This window comes from Pongo pygmaeus, chromosome 13, assembly GCF_028885625.2.
Source record: "Pongo pygmaeus isolate AG05252 chromosome 13, NHGRI_mPonPyg2-v2.0_pri, whole genome shotgun sequence".
Taxonomy (NCBI): domain Eukaryota; kingdom Metazoa; phylum Chordata; class Mammalia; order Primates; family Hominidae; genus Pongo; species Pongo pygmaeus.
Genome location: NC_072386.2, coordinates 49355200 through 49381500, shown reverse-complemented (window position 1 = coordinate 49381500; position 26301 = coordinate 49355200). Strand labels below are relative to the sequence as shown.

Sequence of the window (26301 nt, the reverse complement as noted above, 5' to 3'; positions counted from 1 at the left end):
TTAATGAACTGTTCTTTCTTGTGGCATTTAAAAATATTACTTACATGCTTTATACTGGGTCTTTGTGTTCTGGGCTAACTAAACCTGGCTGTAAACACAAGCCTGTAAAGCCGACAGAGATTGTGATGAGGTGAATGATTGGTAGAGCTGTGCTTCTGTTGTTTTTCATGCACAACAAGCCATAGCAAACAGCTATTTGAACAGAATTAGGCAAGTTTTAGGCTCTCATTTTATTTGCTGTTGATTGCTAGTTACAGTTTTCAGTGGAAAAATGAGCCTGGATATAGACTTTGAATAATGGGGCCATGTAGATTTTTTAAAACCACCAAGAAGAAAAAAAAGCAAACAAACACCCAACTTGCTATGGATTTGATTTTTGGGGCCAGAAGATAATTCGATTTGAAAAGATGTCTCTTGTTGAAGGGGTGTTTATAATGATGAGGGGTTTATAATAAAGCCTTAAGCCCTGACATTAAGTGAAAAAGCAGGATGCAAAATAGTACATGAATTATTTTGTGAAATCAAGTAATCCTAAGGGGAATGATCACAATTTTGCATCACATTACACTGTAGGTAAAGTCATGTGTGCATTTTAAAGTCTTGGGACAATAGCAAGCACTTGCTAAGAATTTAGAGAAACTGACCAGGAAACCTGGACTCCTGTCTAGGGCTGCTGGTAGTTTACTCTGTGATCTTTGGCCAGTTACTCAACTTGTCCAGAACTGTAATTGTCTATTTGCTAAACAAGATGTGTTGGACAAATTGATGCCCTCCAGTCCTTTTGAGTTCTAAAATAACGTGTCTATCTGTGCTATTCTTAACCTTCTTGGACTCAGAAATCTCTGTGAAGTTATTTTAAGATAAATAGAGGCTTTGTGTCTCTCAGATTAGGCAGGAACGCACTCTGATGCTCTTTCAAGCTGATTCCTATTGCTTCTACCTTTGATGTGCTGAGATGAGGTTTTTCAGTGAGGCTGCAACTTCACATCTTGATTGGAATCTGATGGGGCAAAAAATAAACAAAAAACAAGAGGAAGTAGTGGTACTAGGTGGTCTGTCCATGGAAAGAAGCTCTCCTTGGACTTTAGGGGGTGAGAATAAATAAGAGGCAGCCTTGGAGGGAAGGCAGAATCCCACCGTGGCTCCAGTGGATGCTGCTGCACTACAGAGATGGAGATGGATGTTCAGCTGAGCTTCTTACTCTGCTCCAACTCACAATTTGGCTTCAAATCCCAGGTACTTTTATTTTCTTTAAGTTTTATAAATCCCTAATGAAGTAAGGATTGTGTCAAAAAGAAATTACTTTTCGGCAAACAAGTTTGTTCTTTGTTGTAAGACAGAAGTACTCAAGACCCAATAGAACACAAAAGCTACCTTTCATTTGGTAAATAATGTCCCCTCCTCTTCTCCAACGCACAAACGGAAAAGCATAACAACACTATATTGCTGTTAATATAGGTTAAGACCTAGATCGCAATTTTACAACTAACAATGTGGCAAAAATGTTTACTTTGCCGTCTCCAGAAAAACTAGAAAACAGGAAATAGGAAAACAAAATATAATAAAAATTTACAAGTAAATTGATTAAATTCTAAAAGACACAGGCCTTTCCCCCAACCCTTCACCTGTTCAATGACAGCCACACATGGCTGCATCAGACCTGGTGACATGAAGGATTCTTTCCGCAACATACCAAATAAAGCAAACATTTATTGCAAAGACACAGTCTATTGTTTGCCAAGGTATCCCCTGGTATAGCTGCAGTCTTTCCAAGTTTCTACAAAACACATAAAATGTTTTGAAAGCATGCCTGCTCCGTGGGCATCATAGCTCAACCCCACAGTGAGCTAACGGAGAAACAGATGATATTCAGAGTATTTGAACCCAACCTGCAACTTCCTCATTAATGTATGTCTTCCTCTACTTGATTTTCCATACCTCCACACTGCTGAGGAGGCTGAGTTTTGAGAATGGACACAGGAAAGTAGACGGCTGATTGAACTGTCTTTGAATACACTGCAAGATCAGCAACATGAGTTGGGGAATTCCCAGCACCTGTGATAGAGGGGCATGCTTTTTGGTTAGACAGCAACTTGCCTTAAAATACAGTAGACCTTAGGCCACTGAAGCTTAACTTTCAGCCACATCATGGAGTTGTGGTTCAATTAGCTTTATACTAATAAGGAGGCAATTATTATAGAGGTTCATCAAGCAATGAAGTAGTCAACAATCAAGCATGAGACATGACTACAGAAGCTCTATGTGTAGGAAACACTCAGATGCTCAGTCTCCTCATCACTAATATGAATATCATATTCAAAAAGTCCTGGAACCAACACCTCTGTGAGAATTAAATGAATCAATACATCTGAAATTTCCAAAATGTCATATGGATTTTAGTTACTATTATGATTGATGTAAAAATGGAAAAAGCCTGCTTATTCTTAATGCCCTACTGATAAAAAGTAATTCCAAATCTGGAAGTCCCCTTTCTAGCTTCTACATTAAAAGAAATTATCAGACAGGATAAAAATAATTCTTTTACAATCTCCCAGCAATCTACTACCTGTATCTATATTCTAAAAACAGGACCATAGATGATGTAGGTTTATCTACGGCCTCAGAGTAATGAAGTGTGGATTCATTAGAGTAAGCTGCATAGATGTACAATAAAAAACAAACAAACAAACAAAACTCCAATGAACTAAAGACAATAGAGATAAAAATAAACTCACTCCCAGAGCTTTCTGATTTTACTCTTCGATTAGCTTTCTGAGAACAAGAGTAAAGTAAAAAACAACACAGCCAGCCAGCCCTTAAAAATGCTTTTTCTCTTTTCCGGGTAAGAAACATCAGCAGGTATAGTCTAAGGTAGGAGCTAGGGAATAACAGATATAACAGCACTTGCTTGGCTACATGTAAGAGAAAGATGCCATTTACACAGCTCTAATTAGATAGCTCTTAGAAAGACTGCAAACATCCTGTGAAACTGTTCCAGGTTTCCCAGGCTAAGTGCTATCTAGCTTTCTATTTAAAACAAATTAAGCTATAAAAATTTGCCTATTCACTGCTACTCAAAAAAAGGAAATGCTTTTATGTATTTTTTTAAAAAGTACCCTGAAATAAAATGATTAAACTTCATCACAGTTGTAAACAATTAACTTGAAAACAGAAAAACTGAAAATGCTGCAGAAACCATGTTATCAGCCTAAATCAATGATTGATGCTCTGAAGAGTGTGAGAAAAATGAATTAAACCAATAATTGAACGGGATTTATTTTTTTAAAATGAGTTTTTTAAGGGATGGGATATACATTCTAACAAATTTCCTTTAGTATCTTAAATAGAATTTCAAGAGCAAGATAAAACAAACATGCGGTGCCAACAAACTATTCACTAGTGACTGGGAAAGAGGGGGAGAGAAATCCAGAGGGAGAAAAAGGGATCATATTTATTGAGGTAATATGGGAAGGAGCACACAGCAACTATCAAAGGACTTCTTTATTGGGTGAAATAATTGTAATTGTTTTGATGTTAGAACTTCATATGGAACATTTATATTCACTATAACTAACATTCCATTAGAAAATGTTGGATAGACTGTATTAACATATTTTCCTAGGTTTTTTTGGTTTTGTTTTACTTATTGAAAATACATCCAGTTACCAAATATGCCCCCTGCTCAAAAAAAGAAAAGAAAAAGATATTTTACAGCATGGGTACAATGTGAAATTGGAGAATACGTTAGCGTGTGCTCACAGCTGTTTCAAATGAATTGCTATAGACTTAACCACAGAACACTCTGCAGAAGAGAGGCTAAGACACAACTGAAACATAGAGCACTAGTGTGGTGGCAAATGGTGGATAACATTACAGAAGGAATAGCAGTAGTTTCTTGTCTTTATTTATTTATTTTTAACTGGATTTATCTTAGAGGTGGTGATTCCATGTGAGCAGCTTTCTCATCTTAAAGGTGCTAAATTGCCCATCTCACAAATAATCAAGTTATTGTAACATCATCTATATTATTTATGCTTGGATTTTTTTGAATTGCTCCTTTTTTTGCAAATCAAACAGCAGATGATATATATTTGAATTTCCATTTAAAAGAACAGATTATTGCCCCTGTTGAAATCTGTAATGCTCTTATGGGTCTGGTTTCCATTTATCAAGAACCAGTGTTTTCTTTTGCATTACAGAGTACTTCAAATATATGCAGCTTTCTCATTTGGATATTAATTTTTCCATAGATCACATATAAAAGAAATTTCATCTGCACTTAAAAGGGCCTATCTGTAGTAGTAATAAAATACATAACACTAAAGATAATCTTAACAATTCCCAATATTTATTATGCATTTTCTTGGTGCCAGGCACTCTTCTAGGTGCTTTACATATGTTATTTTATTTAATCCTCCTAGTAACTGTAGGAAGTAGGCACTATTAATAATCCCATTATACAGATGAGGAAAGCAAGGCTCAGCAACTTGTCCAAGCAAGCTCTGCAGAAGCAAGCAGAGCTTAGGACGCATTATCAGGAAAGAGGTTCTTGAGCAGCATATAGGCCCTCCTAAGAAGGTACTTACTTTTACTTATTAAACAGATGAAGTGAATAAATATATTTATGTTTTGGAACTTTAAATATATGACCCTTTCTGTAAGAAAAAAATAACACACTGCTCTGATCAGAATGTGTTCCTGTAAATTTATATGTTAAACTTAGTCACCAAATTGAGAGATGAGGACTTAGGAAATGCTTAAGTCGTCAGGGCAGAGCCCTCATGGGTGGGATTAGGGATCCTTATAAAAAAGCTTCAAAGATTAGGTTTGCCCTTTTTCTATCGTTTTGGCCATGTAAGGACACAGCATTCTTTCCCTCAGGGGATGCAGCAAAACAGGGCACCATCTTGGAAGTAGACAGACTGGGCCCTCACCAGAAAGCAAGCCTGCTGGCACCTTGATCTTAGACTTCCCAGACTCTAGAACTACGAGGAATAAATTTGTATGGTTTATAAATTACCCAGTCTGTGGTATTTTGTTATAGCTGCACAAATGGACTAAAACATGGATCCCTATTTTACTAAGCTTTTTAAAAAAAATCAGATTAATAAGCACTAGTGTTAAAGAATGCATATTACATACTAGGTTTATTCTTCATCACTTCTAACCCTCTCATGGATAAAACCACTTAAATCTGTTTTGGTGAGAGTCACATTGTAGCCAATAATCCTATTTAGAATAAGCCCACTAGCTTTTTTTTTTTTTTTTCCTTGAAGAAGCTAATCTCATACCGTCTAAGATTTAATATTTATTTGCCTACTTATCTTTGATCTCAGGATTTAGAATCAATGTTCAGAATTTTGGAGATGGTAGAAATGGTCTTACATATCCTTGTTTTACAAGAAAACAATGAAAGACACTAAGTCATAGGTTCTTCCTAAACTGGAGAATGGGCTTGCAAAGAGATTGTGTATGCACGAACTTTCTGAAATTAGTGTACAAATAAAGTATGTAAGTGCTCTATGTTTTCAAGTAGGGTTTAAATGTTCGTGAAATTACCAAAAGGATCCAGCTTCCCCAGAGAGTTAATGTTAACTGCATTAAGTGAAATGCTCAAGGTCACATTGTTGTTTAAACTGAAATTCAGTTTTCAGTTTTCTCTTTATTCAGTACACTTCCCAATATACCTTAAAACGTGAGATTAAACAAACAAAAAAACACACCTGAAAATCATTTCTGTGTCATTTATTCTTTGGAAAAATTCATTTTGACTTGGAGTCTAGGAACACAACTGAAGACCTCTAGTTCTAAGATTTCTATCATAAGTGTTTCAAAATGTGTATTTGAAAATTCTTACACAATCTTCCCAACCAAAAAGGCATCAGTTTTGAATTAGGTTTGATGTACACAGGCAGGGCTATTATGATTTCAAAAGCCGCTCTGGGCCTGCGTAGATTAATGGGAAGAACAGCTGCCTTGAGACTGACATATATTAGTATTTTGAATTTGTCACTTATTAGCTATTGATCATACTTAAGTTTGCTGACTTTTTAAATGCTTCCATTTCCTCATCTGTAAATTCAGATCACGACAACTAGCTTTTGGGGTTGGGCCTCCATAACATGGTGCTTGACATGTAATAGATAACCAGATAATCATATCTATTATAATGTCTTGTCTTTGTTGTTGAATTGAAAAGTAGAATTTTAATTTTGCTTTATATTTAGACTTGGCTAACACTTTTCTAAAAATCCATGTCAATATGGCTTTTAAAACAAAACGTTAATTATAATCCTACTAATGGAAACAGTACTGGCAGCAGTGAAGATTAATTATACTTTAGAACAACAACCTCTTTTTTATCCACGACTGCAATAATTAATTTTTGCTAATTACAAGGCATTATAATAAATAACCTGCCACTAATTGATACTCCTTGGTCAATAAGAAATTAAAGATACATACAACAATATTTGAGGTAAGCAGATCACCTGTATTATTGTTAGGTTTACATGCACTTGACATTTGTTCTGCAATCTTATGACTCTGGTCCATTTGAATGATGCATTTGATGATTCCCATATTGTGTCCCTGCCTCAGGTTAGTCATGCCATAAAATATGAAATGAGGTAGGAAATAGGAAATGAAGTTCTAAAACCTAATATTTATGTTATCCATAAGGCTAATGCCAAAAGATAAAATAGATTTTTAGGCAAAAAAGATAAGATTGAGCTTTTCCACCCATGCTAAGTGACTTAAGACACTGTCACATCCTGCATTGGTAGGAAAGTATTATGAGAGATGTGGGAAAGTGGAAGCCCCAGACCAGGAATCAGAAGAGCTGGATTCTAGTGAGTTATATTATTTATATTCTGTGTGACTGTGTGACTGTGTGACTCTGGGCCAATCCTGTCTGAGCTTCAGTTTTCTCGTCTATAAATGTGAATACCTATATATCTAGTAAAATACTTACACTGCCGCTTCATTAGACTGTTGTGTACAGCAAATAAAACAATGGATAAGCAAACTACATAGAGATAACTCTTAGAAGTCAGAAATGAAAGAGATTACCGCTAAGAAAACTGACATTCAGAGAAGTCAAGGTTACCTAGCTAGTTAGTGACCCAACCTCAGATTTCCTTGTTCTTCCTCTTTTGGTTTGTCCATTTTCTTTTCCTAATAAAAATATACTTTCTGAATAACTTTGGATTCTACAAGTTTAAGCATAATATTATATATTCTGTTTATGCATATCCAAGTATTAGCTTCCATTTGGTCTTTATTTGAAAATATTTACCTTTTTTTTTTTTTCCAGATGGGGTCTGGTTCTGTTGCCCAAGCTGGAGTGCAGTGGGATGATTTCAGCTCACTGCAAACTCCACCTCCCAGGCTCAAGCAACCCCCCCACCTCAGCCTCCTGAGTAGCTGGGACTACAGGCACGTATCATCATACTAGCGAGTTTTGTGTAGAAAATATTTATCTTTACTCATTAAAATAAATCCTATTGGCCTCTTCTTCAGGAATTACTATTTTCTCTTAAGAACTGCTTAAACATAGAGGGGATGCCAATGGTTAATTGGATTTGTCAAAAATTCAATTCTGTTTCCATACTGCTTACCCTATAATTAAACAATTGAAACCATTTTGTAATTAGGACTCTTTTGAATTTATTCTGCATTTTTCCTAGCCTAAATAAAATGACTGTGATTTGGAAAGAAGTCACCAAGTGTCACTATTTTCAAAAAGTTCAATAAGCACATTACTGCCCACACACAATTCCTGATTCTTTTAATTTTTCCCTGTTATTCTCTCAGTGGAAGTAGGATATACACTTGCTCTACTAAACAAATATAAAGACAACATCAATCGCTGCGGCCACTTCCAGTTTTTGTTGTTCTAATGTCTGTCAGATCACTTTGCAAAATAATGTAAGGAGTAACTAGCACCACTGAGAGAATAGAACAAAAACACCCAAATTAAAACTCTCAACCAAAGTCACTTAAGTTAGTAACATTGGTTGGAACACAAAACAAGCACATTAAGTTTTATAAATTGTGCATGAAGTCACTTAATATTTCAATATACTAAAAGCTGGCCCTGTATTATCAAAGCTGTCTTTAGAGGAGAAGCCTCAATTAGTGGTTCTGTGGTTCCAGTTGCCAGTATTTTCTCTTCTGTGTTTAAGATACAGGATGATTGACTGCCCTCATGAATACCTGCTGGTTAGCGCTTAGTTTAAGATAAAATGCCATTCACGGTTGTAATTTAGATGAAAGCTCTCTATAGCTCATAAACTTCAATTAAATACTTCTAACCTTTTGCATAACATTTAACATGTTAGGTCAGCTCTAGATTTAGGGTGTATTTGTGAGCACAGCACTATAAAAAGGCAGGTTTTCATGTGATTCAAGTGCTTTTGCTTTTATAATATAAAACCAGCATAGGAACGAAATGTGTATAGTTTCCAACCATCAGAATAAAGATACAAGGAGGTATATTTTTTATCCCCCAACATACTTTACTGTTAAGATGTGGAAAATAACAGGTTAAGAAAAATAATGACGAAGTGAGCAAAAGTACAGGGAAGTGGTAGTTATTGAATGACCTAATTCTTAGTGGAAACAATGCTACAATACAGTAAAGGCAGACTGACAAGTTCCCCAGGCAAGATCATGCCAAATAGATTCTCAACTTACATTCATTTATTTTATTTCAATAATTTACCCTGCTTTTGCTAATGGAAACAAGATTTCTCTCTGCTATTTGTGACTCAGTTTAGTTTTTCATTTATTATGGAGATGATTTGAGACTTGAGACCCCCCACAAAAAACCTGTATTTTTTCACACTTTAAAATGGAAAACATAGAGATAAATGTAAGGTAATCATCCACATATATTAATTACAGTTTTTAAACCGAATTTGAAAAGAAGCAATTACCCACTTGACATTATTTGCCTGATCTAGTATTGGTAAAATTTTAATAAATTTAAATAATTGTTTTCAGTGAGGAAAAAGGCTAACTCTTGAACACTTAGTATCTTTGGGTGCCTAAAAAAGGGATTATAGTATTTTCCACCATCCAAAGTAAATTTATTATGAGAATTTTGCAAAATATATCTCAACAATGCCACGTTGAGGTAAGGAGGGCCACCGGTACAGGATTGTTCAAATGCTGAAAGATAGTTTTTCTTCCCAAAAAAACTGGAAACAAATGTATTAATAGCCTATGGTGCCTACTGAGAAAGCTTTTAAACAGTTTCACTTTCAAATAAATTTTGGACATTGAGGAAGCAGGTAGGAGGTGTGGTCAGAGTTATAAAATAAAGTGGTGGTCATCAGAGATTTTGGAAGCAGAAAAAAGGGAAAGGTACTCGAACAACCACAGATGAACATCTTTCAACTATAAAGTCCTTAAAGTAACTGTGTCTGAAGCTAGTATAATTTATTTGTTTTCTAAAATACCTTCAAGAATGTAAACAGTGAACCTTCAAGTATGAAGAGGCCATAAAACTCTTCTGGGCACTAATGAGGGTGAACATGGCACGTGCCAAGGGTGACCCAGGTTGACTGTTAGAGGGACAGATTTAAGTGGCCTCCTAAACTATTTTCTAAGGACTTTCCAATCCAGTGTGCTCCTGTAGCCAGAATAACTAATGAAATACTGTGTGTTGAAGATGAACTTCTAGTTGTTTTAATATGCCACACAAAAGGGATTTATCATTGGAAAAATGATCCGTCATGAATCCTTAATGAAGCTGGATAGATTAGAGGAGCAACCCTCATCTTTTAGGAACAATCATTCCCTCTGGAACATACTCCTTACTACAATTCTAAGAGGCAGATTACCAAGCAGTCCACAAATTAGATAAATTAGACATTTCCAACATACTTAATTTATATTAATCACCACATTATCAACTCTGGACTTTCAGACAGTCCCCAGTGGATATCCAGATTTATTTACAAGCAAACAATCCCCTCTCTCCTTTTAAAATAACCATTTAGTTTATGGGCCTCTTCTGAAAATCACCTGTTCATTCATAACAACCAAAAACCATCACTAAAATGGGCAACCTCAATTTGCTTCCCATATGAAACATCAACTACATTATCAAATCTTTAGGGTAAAGGCAAGAAGGTAATGAGAGATGCACTTCTGTCATATGGTGTCAGGGATATTGTGGCCTATGTGTAATTTATTTGTGTGAGAAAGAAAAAGTAGGAAAAAGCTATGTTTGAATCTTAATTACTTTCTTTTTTTCTTTGAGATGGAGTCTCGCTCTGTTGCCCAGGCTGGGGCTGGAGTACAGTGACACGATCTCGGCTCACTGCAACTCCCGCCTCCTGAGTTCAAGTGATTCTCTTGCCTCAGCGTCCTGAGTAGCTGGGGTTACAGGCGCCCACCACCATGCCCAGCTAGTTTTTGTATTTTCAGTAGAGATGGGGTTTCAGCATGTTGGCCAGGCTGGTCTCGAACTCCTGACCTCAGGCGATCCACCCACCTCAGCCTCCCAAAGTGCTGGGATTACAGGCGTGAGCCACCGTGCACAGCTATCTTAATTACTTTCATAGATGGTTAATAACCTCACTAAAACAATATTCTCATGCACATACTCAAATCCATGAAAATAAAGGTATCAGTGATGTCTGCATTTCCTTACCTTCTATAGCTGATAGGAGAACCCGGGAATGATCATATGCGATTACATTCGCGTATCTATTCTTTGGTTTGTTTACTTCCAAGTTTGAATGTTCCCATGTGAACTGCTGGCCAGGGTCAATTGACTTTAAAAGAAAAACAACACATATGCACAAAATCAATACTGAAAACCACCAGATTATAGGTATTTATCAAAAGTAATAAACATGATTTAAAAGGAAAATTCTGAAGCCATACTTCATCAAGATGATCCTAACTGTGAAGCTGAACACTAATATAACCAGCATAACAAAAAATGATTAATCATCGCAGAAACAGTGATAGTCACCAACATTGATTCAAATGAAAAAAGAAATCAATATAGATGTTCTGTTAATATTGGAAAGGCAGGTTCTTAATTTTACTTTTCCATTTCCCTCTCTGCTGCTGTAGTTTACAAGTTATCTTGGTTCAATATTCCTTCCGGTTCTGTAAACCTTATTTTATATTGATTATTCTTCCCTATTCTTTCCTATCTGGACCCAAGCTGAGTCTTTAAGTTGACTGGTCTTTCACTGGCTTCAATGGACACAGGCTTTACTGTTCATTCTTTATCTACATGTTCACAACTTAATGGCAACTTAAGGTTTTGTCTGTTTCTCTGTAACACACTACGACCAATATTACAAGGCAAATTGTACAATTTAAATAGTTAACATGAACAGTAAAGAAGGGAGGTCAGTTAATTTAATACTCATCTTAGATGAATAAGATACAACCCACTGCAGATAAATTGTTTTTCTATTTATCATTATATATTTTCTATTTATTATTATGTGTTATTATGTTTATAGTTTGCTTCTTTTTATTCTTGATTTTAATATTAGGTTTTTTTTCTGATTTTTTCCCTTTCTTTGATGGTACATTTCAACCAAAATTATTCAACAACCTAAAATAAATATCAAACAGGTATATAAAGTATGTAATTTAAAAATATTTAAGTAGAATCATCATTTCAAGACCAAATTCAGGTTTGATCATAAAACTCTAGGGGACTTCATTTCCTGAAATGTTATGGAAATCAAAATACTTTTTCTTTCATCATAGGCTACTGATAACATTTAAGATTTATAATTTCATTGGTATATGGAAACACAAGTTCATTAATTACACAAACATGATTTTAAACGATCAAAATCAAGTTTTCAAGAATGATAAAATGGGTTTATACCCAGTAATTTTTTTTAAATATACTCTATTATGTTAACATAATTTTTAGCAGTTATTTTTGATGCTGGGTATTTTTCATGCCTTTATGTGTATATGTAGAAGTTGGGAGTAAAACATACCCCCAACAGCATCAAAATACTAAAGATGTGCACACTTTCTGTCAAAAGGCACGGAATTCAGCACAACAGTAAAACTCACAAGTGTCAAAAGTCAAGTCTGTTAGTAGTCTTGAATAGCCTCCAAGCATTCTAAAATTCTCAGCAGTATAGATTCCAGCCTCTAATTTACTAAGGAGTATTAAACTGTTTTCCTTGCTTAGCCTGTGTTAATCTATACACAAAATAGTCAATCACTGAGCAGTATTCAGGAAAATATTAATAATTATCCATACCTTAGAGTCGGAAAACTAATATAATTAAGGGACTTTCTAGTTTGCTCTTCCAGGGAAATTTTTCATCTCCCTTGCAGAAATTAATTATCTCCAAGCATGCCATGAGCCGAAGGTACTGAAGCATTCAGATGTACTGGTGGAAGCCTTCAAGTCAACCTTGAACCATGTCCACACAGAACAGCTCCACTCAGTGATGAAGGCCTGCCTTAAAAATCTCTCAAATTTGCAATCTCATTGCTACTTCCTACATCCGGAACATTGGTATCTGTTGTCTGACTGAAATCCCTTCTCTAATCTCTTATTCCAATTCACTCTTCATACTGCTGCCAAAGTTGTCTTTCTAAAGCATAGCTCTGGACAGGTTGGCTCCCTGTTTAATAACTTCCACTGGCTCTGTGTGACCTACAGCCTAAATTCTAAATTCCTACCTATGCAGCTTTCGTCATCTTTGCATCTACACTACACCTGGCTCAGTAAGTGGTCCAAGAGATGTTATTTAAGCAAATGAATAGAATTGATGAATAAATGTTTTTGAGAAAAGTTCATAAAGAGAAATCATAGAGTAATTCCTCTATATAACATGTGAGTTACAGAACAAATTATGGAAACTTCATTGTACAGTATACCACAATTATAATACTTAACACCCATTATCGTATGGCTTAGTGATTAAGTATGTGATCATGGAATTATAACTACCACTGCTATTCCACTTTATACTGATGAACATTATTGGATACATAAGCTTCTTACACATCATTTAAACATCCCAAGAAGCTACTAAGCTCACTGATATATGTACAGTGCTCCCTCTGATATCCTTGTTTTACTTAGATTAAGATCACTCACAGATGTATAAGATGGCATGCATTTACTTATAGCAATGAAGCTGCATCTATTAACTGAAAGAAACTGTTAACTCATGTCCATTTCCACTCTTACCACATGTTTTCAGCCTTCTGTAGGACTTACTTGATACCTACATTGAAGACTTTAAAAACGAGTAATAGAAACATGAGTTGTGTGCCACCTATGTTAGATAATATGCTTAGGTTCAAAGTGTGGCCCATGAGATGAAGACCAACAAATAACAGGATAATTATATTTGTTGAAGACCAACAAATAACAGGATAATTATAAAAATACATGCTAGGTCATTATGCTTTATATGCTAGGTCATTATGCTTTATATGAAGAATTATGCTTGATTATGCTTTATATGAAGAATTATGCTTGATTTTCACAATTGTTATAAGGTAAGTACTGTTATAAGGTAAGTATTGTTATAAGGTAAGTATTGTTTTTTCCATTTGGAAAACAATATAAGGTAAGTATTGTTTTTTCCATTTGGCAGGTGAGAAAACTGAAGTAAAGAAAGATTAATTTAATTATTCCTACTGAGGGCCTACTTCGTGACAGGCTCTGTGCTACTTGGTACTTAAGTAATTTGGCTAAGCTCACACAGCTAGATTCATACAGTTACCCTCAAACCAGGTCTGTGTGATTCCAAAGCTCAACTGATAATTAACAGCTGGTAATGACTAAGCCATGATACTACTTAACTATCCAGAATGCCACTTCAAAAGGAAGAAGCCCAACTTAAGAAACACACCTACACATCACTATCCTTTATTTCACCAATCCAAATGATATTTCTTCCCAACTTATCATCCTGTGTCATTCTGGGGCAATTACATAAGAAATCAAGTTTTAAAAAATGAGGTTGGCTTCACATGGATGATAAAACAGATGGGATGCAGCTTACATTTATACTCATTTTACACGGATCAAACAAACATTGATTAAATAATGCTGACTTGTCTTTGTGCAACACAGCACTCATCCATCTGTATCTATCTGTCTGACTGAACGTTTAACTAAACACAACACAGGTCATTATTTTTGGAGCTTGTCAGAATGCTGAGAGCAGTAAACTCAGTAAAGAATAACAACTGAAAGTTGGTGAGGTATACTAAGATTGTTCATATTTCAAAAAATACATAAAACTGGTTGAGGAAAATCAACTTTCAGTTATCCATATTAATAAGACAAAGAGATCATGAACGAGTAAGACCCTAATTGCTGGTGACAGACACAGTTGCTTTGCCTTTCTGTTCTCAAGCTTCTCTTGCTGCTGTCCTCTTAAGGAAGAGTGAGATGGCCAAAATGAAGAAAGAGCAATGTAGACCCTGAGGAATGTAAAAGTTGACTTTCACTTCAACCTTGTACTTTTGGTCAGTCCACCCTGACCATGCATCTTTTTTACTATAAAGCTAAGCTGAGGTTACCCAAATATTAATTATTCAAAACAATTTGAAATAAGCACCTTTGTTCTTAATGGACTCAATTCCTTCTTTTGGGTCTGCTGCTGTTAGTGTTTGGTTTTCTTGAGCTTGACTCATAGTTATGTCTACTCAACTCTGTCCACCCAAATAATCTTCCGTGGGATACCCTTGCCTTCCCAGCACTCAATCTGAAGTTTTACCTTCCCAAGCTGAAATCCTGGCCAGGCTTTCTTCAGTCTCCATTGTGGAGAATTTTGCAAGTTAGAAATAAAGCAAGCTAGGTTTATTCAACTCAAAGTTGATTAATACACTTTTATACCTGATACGAAATTCATAAATTATCACAGAATTCACAAACAAAAATGCTACTTCATCGTATTTTTTGTATCTCCAGCCAATCAAAAAGCCTCTTGAAAGACAGATACTGGATGAATCCTATATAGCATCTAAAGTTTTACCAAGATGCCGAACAATTTTACATTGCTTCCCTGCCTGCACACAGGGCACTTGACTCCTCCTCCCCACCACAGCTTTTGACTAAACCTTTCTAATGCTAACAACAGATCTTCAACTCAAAGGCTTTGCTTGCTCAGAAAAAATGACCCAATAGAAGAAAAAATCCTATTGTGAGTGATTTAAAGAACAACGGGAAAGTCTCAAGCAGATACTTGCTAATATAAAACACTTTGCATTTATTTAGTCTTTAACTTGATGGTCTGAAAGTTCTAATCCTTTTTATTTAATCAACTAGAAGTTTATCTCAAACTAGGTAACTGAAAAAATAAGCTATAGCAGATGGATTAGAGGTTTGCATTGTACTCTCGACAAAAATTCAGAATTAAAATATAAATATATCCAATAGTTATAACTAATACTTAGATAACATTTACTATGTTTTCTTTGTGCTTTGTACATACTAACTCACTTATCTTCACAAAGACCCTAGAAGTAGTTGCCATTATGATTACAGTTCTGTAGATGAGGAAACTGAGGTATAGATAAGTCAAATAACTTTCTCAGGGTCAAACAGCTAGCAGAGAGAGAGGCCAGGCTGGGGGTCCACATATTCTGGCCCTGGAAGCTGAGGGCCCAGCCTCCATAAGACGCTTTCTCTCTAGTTAAGCTGGAGAAGATTCCTTGAAGGTTTCACACTTGCCTTTCAACTATTATCTTGAAACACAACGCACAGAAGGCTGGGAACAATCTGTGTAGTACTGCTGAACTCTATTTGTAATTCTAAACTCCAAACAAGAGAGTGATCATCAATTTGCACATCAGATTACAGTCACCAAGTAAAATTATATCCTGATATGGGAGTAACCTTTTTCAATAACGCCAAAGTCATTATCTTAAAGCAAAGTCCTTTAATCATTCTGCAAAATTCAACCTTTTTACCCAGAAGAAAAATATAATTCAAATGTTCAAAACACCACAAAATACTAGTTGCTCTGTGTTTCACTTTCCCTCATCCCACCAAGAGAAAAACCTCAAAATATTCCCTTTAGAAACTCAGCAAAGAGAAACCACAAAAAAAGATCATCCTGTTTTTGTGTGTTTTTAAAACAACTAACAAAAATTTAATTATATAGAAGGAATAGACCAGTTACTTCACTCGTCAAACCATGGGTCAGACTAACCATTCTTTTTACAGGGAACTGAACTTTCAATGACCTTAACTTCCAAAGAAACACTATCTTTTCACATATCTCCCCTTCAGTAGGCTCATTTGGTTCTTAGTGTGGTTGGCTCTGAGATATTCTCAAGTCCTTTCTGAGGTTTAGAAGAGCAATCTACCATTCACTGTGTATTCTGCAATTATGCCTTTTAAAATTCTCATTCATTGTCTCTCTCTTCTCTGTTTGAAAATGGTAAATTAATATATGCTCATTTGGAAAAGACCATGTTTGCATAGATGGGAAGGGCTATATTTTGCACAATTAGTAAAAGCCTGCAATTGGCATAATGAATACTTTCTTCAAAGAGAAGAGCATGAGTTCAGTTTCATCCTATGATGTTTTAGAAACTGAAATGTGAGGAAAGAGTGGAAAGTCTAGTGGTGAACAAAATCTGGAAGTCAGAGAACAGGGTGTTAGCTTTCTGGCTGCCCCTGGTTAGCTCTGGCCGGTCAGGTATCTTGGGTCTGTTTGCTCTGTGTTCCCTTTCCCTATTAATGTCAACCCAGTGTCAGGTTTGTGTCCTCATTTTCTCTTATCTCTCTTTATCCAATTAGTTATCAAATCTTACTGAGTCTCTCTCTATAAGAGCACCTCTGATCCAGGCCACCATTAGAGCGTGAAGGATTGAAATAAAGACTTTTCAAGACTCTCAGTATTAACAAATGAATGCATGTGGGAGTGCCCCACCTTTAGTAGTAGAAAAGACATAGAAAATGTATAAATATACCACACTCATTGCAGCCATCAAAAAGTGTTTCAGTCACATATTTTTGTACACAGTTAAAATTCTGGCTTCAGGTAAGTGATAAAATGCATCAGCTTTACCTGTTGTCTAATGGTTTCATTTGAAATTTTGACTCTAACATACTATATAACAAATACGCACAGAAAATTACTTAAAGTAATACTATATATTATTAGAATTGACATGTAGGGAAGCAAAAAGGATAAACTATGCTCATAATAAATCATTCATTCATGGCAAGTGGGTAAATATCTGAGGTAAACTTTTGATAAACAATTTATTCTAAATTATATCACAGTACTAAAGATGAATGAGTTTATTTCACTGAGGAAACCATTGATTCCCAGAAGTATATTAGAATTATCCTAATCTAACGTGGATTAAAAATGATGAAAAACAACAACAAAACCCAAAATACTTAATTCTTTTTTTAACTCAGTAGGCCAACATGATGTACTCTCTGGAATTCAGATAAGGTGTTTTACTATTTTAGTGTGTGACTGTAGAAAAGATTATTTTTGAGAGATCGTTCCAAAAAGAATTCAAAAAAGAACACACAACTTTAAGAGTGAAGATTTAAATAACTAGATTTTTCACTATATACTTTTAAAAAATTTTTTATTTATCTTTTATTTTTATTTTTATTTTATTTTATTTTTTTTGTGGCAGGGTCATGGCTGTCGTCCAGGCTGGAGTGCAATGGCGTGATCTCGGCTCACTGCAACCTCTGCCTCCCAGGTTCAAGCAATTCTCCTGCCTCAGCCTCCCAAGTAGCTGGGAGTACAGGTATGTGTCACCATGCCTGGCTAACTTTTGTATTTTTAGTAGAGGCAGGGTTTCGCCACGTTGGCCAGGCTAGTCTCAAACTCATGACCTTAAGGGATCCACCCGCCTTGGCTTCCCAAAGTGTTGAGGTTATAGGTGTGAGTCACTACACCCAACACTATACACGGCTTTTTAATATGCCAAACATTTTCCTGAATAATACTAAATGCAGAAGAAAGACATTTCTAGTTTCCAAAGACAATGTTCTAGAGGAATAAGATCAGCGATATGTGTTAATCCTAATGTTTTCATTTTTAGCTATTTATCTCCTACATCAGATAAAGTGAATAATAAGAAAGAGATGGACAGATTTATAGGTGATGTTCTTTTTTTATTTCCTCAGGTCTTTGAATTCTATATAGTTGATGTTCTTAAGAATAGAATGTGTCATTGGAAATCACTTTACAAATACAATTCACAGATTAAAATTTCTGATGTTATTTAAAAAAGCACAGAGTATTAAAGAATTTCCAGGCAGTTTGGGGCAAGAAAATGTATTAGAAATTTATTAAACTGCTTTGTTTAAATAGACAATGTTGACTGAATTGGTAAAATGTAATTACAATGATTTATAAGAAGAAGTCACTTGATCTGCAAATCACTTATAGAGTATGATATTTAATAATTAAAGAGGATCCTGGTGAGGTGGCATGTGCCTGTAATCCCACCTACTCTACTCAGGAGGCTGAGGCAGGAAGACTTCTTGAGCCCTGGAGTTTGAGTCCAGCCTGGGCAACATAGCAAGACCCCATCTCATTAAACAAAATATTAAAATAGGTTGTGCACACCTAGAAACATTAAAGACTATGGCAACATTAAAGAGTATATTATCGAGTATAGGTAACAGACAAAATTATCTAGCAAATACAATCAATGTGCGGCATTAAACACTAATTTACAGTGTTAGTAAATTAGTGTTTTAGTAAATTAGTTAGGAAGAATTAATTCACAGCTGCATCCTTTCTTTTCTATGGATAACAAGGTCCCAGTTTTTGCCACCAAATTAACTAGATGAAAGCATTAATTCCTCATTGCTCTTTGAAAATGCGGACACATCTGTATAGATCCCAAAGTATTAAGTGAAAAGCACCTGATGCACAGTTATTACTAAAAGAATGCTAGATGTTTTGCCTTCTCTTGCCTCTACCCTGTGACTTGTATAAGAACATCCCTGATAGAAGACTATCTTAGCCTCCAAGGAATATCTGCATTCTTCTTGATGCTAACGGTGCCATTTTTGGTACTGAAGTATAAAACTGAGGCAACTGCTCAATTTAACAAATAAATCCATTTCTGCTCTCCTACTTACTATATAACATGCCCATCTATGTAATTTGAAACCTGATTTACTTTTCTGGCAGAGACAACAAAAAAGAGCACAGCTGCGTATGTTTCATATGAAACTTGACCATTTAGAAAACCCAGTACATAAGTAGATTCAAAAGAAAAAACAAATTATGAATGAATAGCTTGGTTTCACAATTGTTGTGTGACTGATATTACAACATCATTTAAGAAACACTGTAAGGAAAATTGTTAAGATAAATCATCTTCATTTTTAAAGTCGGATTAGTTGAGCTTTAGTGATAACAGTAATTCTTTTAATCAAATATGAAAATGTCTAGCCTAATTTTAAACACACTATTTTTCTTCCTATTATTTTTACGTTGCATCCTAAACATAGATGTATTTTAGGCTTTCATCATTGCTTTGCTTGTCATTTAACAGAAAGTTTCTTTATTGTTTCTTTTTCCATATTTAGTTTCAGATGCAGGTGGAGGGAACAGATGAATTTCTAAATTGAAACATAAATTAACTTTTGTTAATGTTCAGTCAATGCGTTTAAAATCTCATTTTCTGATTCAGAAAGAGATAAAAATTCTACATCCAAAATGAAATAAGAAAGAGTAATGTTTTCTCCCAGTCTTTGTCAGAACTCAGAAAATCCCAAATAATCACTTAAAAAACTCCTGTACCCCATTTCATACCAAATGTATTTAGTACAACTATCTCACTAAAAAACATGACTATCCACATGTGCCTTTTGGGCACAGTATATATACCAACAACCCCTTGCCATTAATATCATTAGTCCTTGCAGGTAAGGTAGCAATACACCATACTAAATATAGGCTTCTAATTAAAGAAGTCACACAGGAAGATCATTACTACTTATACCCATGGTGCTCAGGTGTCTTAGAAAGTATTTACAATCTAAAGTGTCATGTATATTTGTCTCTTACATGTGATAAAACTAGAAAGGCTAGAACAAATTAACACAATCTAGAATTTTAGAGTTTAGTATCTTTCTAAACTAAAAGATTACTTTCAAAGATTAGTATTTTTAAATGTATATTAGTTTTATATTGTAAAATTAGAGACTCTTCTAAGTTAAATATTAGGAAAAAAATCAGTACATTGATGATCTTATGTATTAGACCTCTGGAAAAAATGGAATCACTTGAGAACACTGCTATGGGGTTGTGATTTATCTGATGTTGTATATTTTGTATTTAGCATACAGTGAATTTTAAAATGTATTTGTGGAATGAATAGCTAAGATGCATTACAGGTAGGATATACAGCAACAATTACTTTTACCCTAGTACCTCAGAACTAGTTAAATAAATTTCTCCTCCAAAGGTGTGATGATGAAACATATATTGGAATAGACCAGAGATATAAAAAAAAACATTTAAACAAACAGAATGGCTCCCAGCTCACAAGTGGGGGCAACCCAATTCATAAAAGCCATCTTTGACTTTTGTGCATTTGAAATTCATTCTAAGCTATCACCTGTGACAGCCTTTTGTACTGTGTTTTCCAACTTATACATATGTACTTAATATTTGGAAGTAACACATAATGGCTACTTGCCAATGACAGTTCTGTATAAACTGTATCACCCAATTTTCTGCACAGCAGTATGGATTTATACAATTAGTTGGCTATTTTAATACAATACTTTTTTCGTTTTTTTGGTTTGTTTGAACAGTTGTGCTCCCCAAAGATCTCAAGGCCACTTATGTTGGGAGTTATAGGGAGAATGGAAGGAATGTGATCAGATGGAAGGATAAATATTCCAGAATGGAGCTCTAAAATAGGCTGAGTTTGAGTTAGGTAGTCCCTACATCCCAGTTTACACCTACTGTCCCAGCGTAGTTATTAATAGGACCCTTTCTCACTCTCAAAGTATCCTAGTTTGGGCCAGAAATTAAATGGCCACCCCAAGGTAGAGCTGGTTTTACCTAACTTCCTCATATTCACATCTATATCTAGGCAAGCTTCATGACAGAGTCATAACCATCAGTCAGGCATGTACATGTATGGGGAGGGACGGCGTGCAGGGGAGCGGGAGAGAGGGAGGGAGGGAGAGGGAGGGGGAGAGAGAGAGAGAAACAGAGACAGACAGGTGGCAGTCTCTGCTAAAAAGTAAGTACACTTACAAACTATCACATGGATAGGTGGGTGGGAAAAAGTAAAGAGAAATTTCTGCAATGCAATACCTATCTCCAATTATCTAACACTATTGATGCAGCAATAAGATACTGAATCCAGAACGAGAGAAGGTAGCTGACCTTACCATGATTTACCCTTGTTCACCTTAACTATGGTGCTGCACAGAAGAGAGAAAAAGGAAGAAAGCAGAGAATGTGTTTCTCAGCACACACTTACTGTGCTCTCTAACAAACCAACAATTTAGCCCTTTCAGATAATTGCTTTTTCCTCCTTCTAAGACAGCATTGGAGATGGAAGGAATGTGCAGTACATAAGCTGGCTGGATATGTATTCAATTGTGATTGGATATGTATTCAATCATGATCAAAGTAAATGAACTAATTTTACAAACTGATAATTCATTCTATAGACATGATTTTTAACCTTGTATATCACATATAATATTTTATAATATTTAAGGCTGTGATTGGAATATCAAATGTAATTATGCCATAATTTCTTTTTTAATTTTTAATGCTTTGGAAAGAAAACCATAGACTTATTCTATTGTTTGAGTATTACACAATTCAACCATGATACGTGTCTTCAAATGTAACATAATCTAAACAGTATAACATAAATTAACATGTCCTTTAAAAATCTGTGCATTAACATATCTAAAAAAATGCTATGTCGGTTAGTGGTTAGTAGGAGAGAAAGCAAGGCACAGACATGCAGACAATGGAGGGCCAGGGAGGACGATGACCATGAAAATCTGGTCCTCTCAGAATGACGGTAGCATTTAGTCGTCACAGCTTAATTACATGGCCACCAAGACCACACAACTAATGCAAGTGAAGTTTCCAGAAAACAGATCTCTCTCAAGTTTTAGAACTAAGAAGCAAGTTGTAAAGTGACCATATCAAGGTATTCTCAAGGTCTGGAAGCCTGTCTTGAGATCACTTTGCCTTCTCTACCTGGCTCAATTCACCCCACTGTGAAGTCAGTCTTTGATTCATCCATTTCCTGGTGTTAGACTTCAGATACTAAACTCTGTCAGAAAGCCTTGAAAGTGAAAAAAAAATATTTCCCCTGAACACATGTATAGGACATGTATACAATCATTTAAAATAACTTTGAAAAGCTTGGAAATAGCCTTAATATAATAGCAGATTATATGAAAAAGTATGAAGCTATTAAAATTGTTATGCATCTAGTGACATGGAAAGATAAACTTCTACTGTTAAAGAAAAGAACATGAAACAGTACTTTTGTTAAAATATATACACATGTATACATATGCACTGCATACATACATGAATACACACACATATAAAAACCTAGAATGTTATACACCAATGCTATCAGCAGTTATCTCTGAGCTGTGATAAATGACAATTATTTTATTTCCTTATGTTTACTATCCATATTCTTTAATTTTTCCATTTATGAACATTGAACTACTTTCCAGGAAGAGGGAAAAAAGAGAGTTGCAGAATACTTTTCACAACTGCACATGTGACTTCCTCTTGTCATGTCTGAGGCAGGAGGAGCAGACTGTAGGACTCAACATTCTGGAGGGGATTTTGTGAAATCCACAGAAAACTTTTCAGCTGGCTTTTGGGGTCCATGAAGGTAACTTCGGTGTAGATTTATGACCAAGAAAGAATACTGAAGGGCCAACACAAGACTAGACTGTCTTACTCTAAACTCACCAAAGAATGGTAGTGAGAAATAATCAGGTTAAATTACTTCTGATTTTGAGGATGATGATGACAATGAGGGGTGGATTATCACTACTTACAGAATCTCATGTAATTCTTAAAACAAATTTAGAGGTATCTTAGATATTGTTATCTCCATATTACAGATAAAGAAATTGAGACGTAGAGGGGTTAAGATACTTTCCATGAGTCACTCTTGGTGGTCCATAAATTAGGAGAGCTGGGATGTAAATGCAGGGATTCCTGACTTTGAAAACAGAGCTCTTAACTACTACACTCTAATAGATACATAAATTATAAATTTATTATCATAGAGCATAATTCCTTATTTAAAAACTGTGGACAGCAAGGAAAATAGATTAAACACCAGATACCTCTGCCAATTTTGGCTTAATGAGGCATTCATCCCACAGTTGTTACTGCCAAAATTTTTTGATAATGAAAGACAAGCCACAGCTTTCTATAATATATAGTTAGATTCTAATATGACTCCTATCAAATCCAAAAGAGTGGGATGTTAAGTACAATCTTTAATAATTGGGAACAAAAAGACACATCTCAAGTTCTCCCTTGTTTCTACACACCCAACGGTGCTGCCCCAAAACCCTCACACACCATAAATTTTGCAGGAAAAGAGAGAAAGCTGATGCACATTCATTCCTTGGAACTGAATAGCCATAATGCAGCAAAGGGTAGAGCTGTACTGGCAGAAACTACTAAGAATGGTGAGAGACCAATAACTCATGAAAAACAAGTCTATACTAACAGTTTTAATGACTGTTCTAATGGTTTAATGGATAGCACTTTAATAGGACTTCTAGTAGAATCTGAAAGCTTCTGAAAGCTTGTCTTCAATAAATCTGTCATTAACAAAGAACTGCATTGCTTAACTACATAACCAGTTTACTGAGTCTGAACACAGAAAAAGTATAGCAGTTGTCATCCTGTATTACCATCACCTTTTCAAGTGTTCTACTAACTATTGTGAGAGAGACAGCTACAAGATCAAAATGTAGGCTGCCAGTGAAAGAGGCATATTTATACTAAGGGGATGCAGTAGACATTAAATAAAATACAACAGAAAGCTCACAATTATAGCTTGTGTGCAAAGAAAAAGCTGAAACAGTAACTGTAATCCAAATACATAGGTATACTAACACTGAAATTTCAAAAACTAGCTTTAGTTCTCTTTGAAAGAGTATTAAATGTTTTGGGGTGATTTGTTTTTGAATGCCTATTTCACTCTGTGTCTACATTTGACTTATTTTATATTATGTTGCTTCCTGTACTGACTTAATGTTCTTTACAGGAATTGCCATGTTGTGGTCCTCAGGGTACATACTAACTCAATATAAATATTGGATTGGCTATAATCAGTCCTAGTGAATAATTCTAAATTCCAGCCTTTGGCTCTGTTTTCCTCTGTCCATGTCTGAGGGTCTCATTTCTGACTTTTCTGCACTGGAATATTTCTTGCTTGAGGAGCACTTTCTTATCCTTTTTTTTTTTTTTTTCTTCTAAATTCTACCTTCCTTTCAACAAGGTTCAGCTTAAATCCCACTCTCCCAATTCATTACTGCCTGGAGCTTTCTCTTACATGCTTCCCCGTGTGCCACTATCACATGTTACAGACTGGAGCATCCATTTCGCAACTAGCTACGTTTAGTCTTGTAGCATTTCTTCTTGTAAAGTTGTTTGAATTCATTATCATAACTGATCTTTTCATTTGACAATTCTTTATTTCCCCAACTCTACAGTAAGTTTCTCAATGGAAATACTGTCTGGTATATATCTGTGTAGTCTAGAAAATGGCTAGCCCAGTGCACGTAAAATGTATGTAAAATACATTTTTTTTGGTCATTTAAATCATTTCTTGTCTCAATTTCTGTGAAAGTCTTTCAAGGTTGGGAAACTTATTTCTTTTGGAATTACACGTAGTCTTATATATACCAGGATTACAAACCTGAGGATAACAGACTGATGCATTCTTCGAGTATGTTCTATCAATGCTGATAGCTGTAAATTCATAGACTTTACAGCAATTATACTGATTATCAAAATTACTGAAAATAACCCATTGGCTAAGCTATGGACCATTCAAGTTGTACAAACTGAACAAGGCCTAGAGTATACTAGAAGAATAAAAATACCTTCTCAGATCCAATAGTGGGCAAATTTGAGTAAATATACCCATGCTAGGAGATTTATACATGTCTGTCTGCTGATAACGTCCCTGTAAAAATGGCTCCTTCATTCAAAATCAAAAGTATTATCACTGGAGGCAGGAGTTCGAGACTGGCCTCAGCAACATAGTGAGAGACATCGTTTCTAAAAATATTTTAAAAACTCATCACAAAAGGTGGTAATGCACATCTGTAGTCCCAGCTACTTGGGAGCCTGAGGCAGAAGGATAGTTTGAGTCCAGGAGTTCAATGTCGCAGTGAGCTGAGATGAGATCATGTCACTGCACTCCAGTCTGGGCGACAAAGCATGACCCACTCTCCAAAAAATTAAAAAAGAAAAAAAGAAAAGAAAAACAATGTTATTAATCAAGCTATCCAATAAAAGTAAACAGAATTTTATTCTGGAAAAGACAATATGTTTGAGGTCATTTAAAACACCTATTGTTTATTAAGAAAACATACTAAGTGATAGATTCAGTCTTTACACAGAGTGAGTCTTATTTACTCCATTTCAAGGGTATGCTTTGAAAACCGAACAAAATAGCAAACAAAAAACAAAAAGCCTAAACAATTTCATAAATAACAATATGGGTAAAGTAACAAACATAAATGGCACGCTCTACAAGATAGAGCCTCTTTTACCAATATAAATATTAAAATATAAGCAGGTCATCTTAACCAATGATTTACAATAAGGGAAGAGAAGAAAAATATCTATATGATTCTTTGGCATCTCATATTTCTTTCTCGGGGGGGCATATATTTCATCCAGCTAGGGGAATTTTGGATGAAATTATAAAACAAAATACTATGCCTGTTAACTGCTCCCACAGCTTAGAGAAACCCTAAGAAGTTCTGCCAGGGAAGCATAATAGAGAACAAATGCTGTTCCCTAATCTTATTTCACATACATTCAAGTAACAGAATATGAGAAAGAGAAACATGAGTTTTCCCTACAATGGGTCCAAAAATCTAAGAGTCTGAAGGATTGATTTTTCTGTTAAAAAAATTAGGAGATCTTTGAAACACAGATTTTAGACAGTTGCTAAGACACTAACTGCCCTGACATACTGAATTTCCACATCTTTGTATGTATTGAGTGTCAGGAAAAGAAGAAATCCCATCACCCCTCCCTCACATGGTACATGCAACAAATGTAGACA

The 26301-nt window shown here is 35.2% G+C and overlaps 1 protein-coding gene across 3 annotated transcripts in view; it reads right to left on the bottom strand.

The window, feature by feature from the left end:
* PTPRD (protein tyrosine phosphatase receptor type D) overlaps positions 1-26301 on the bottom strand; it is a 1191315-nt gene that overhangs the window by 79152 nt on the left and 1085862 nt on the right. For all 3 annotated transcript variants that reach the window (XM_063649531.1, XM_063649529.1, XM_063649530.1), the window contains one exon: positions 10664-10787. In XM_063649531.1, coding sequence (XP_063505601.1) covers positions 10664-10787 — 124 coding nt within the window. The remainder of the gene's footprint in view (positions 1-10663; positions 10788-26301) is intronic.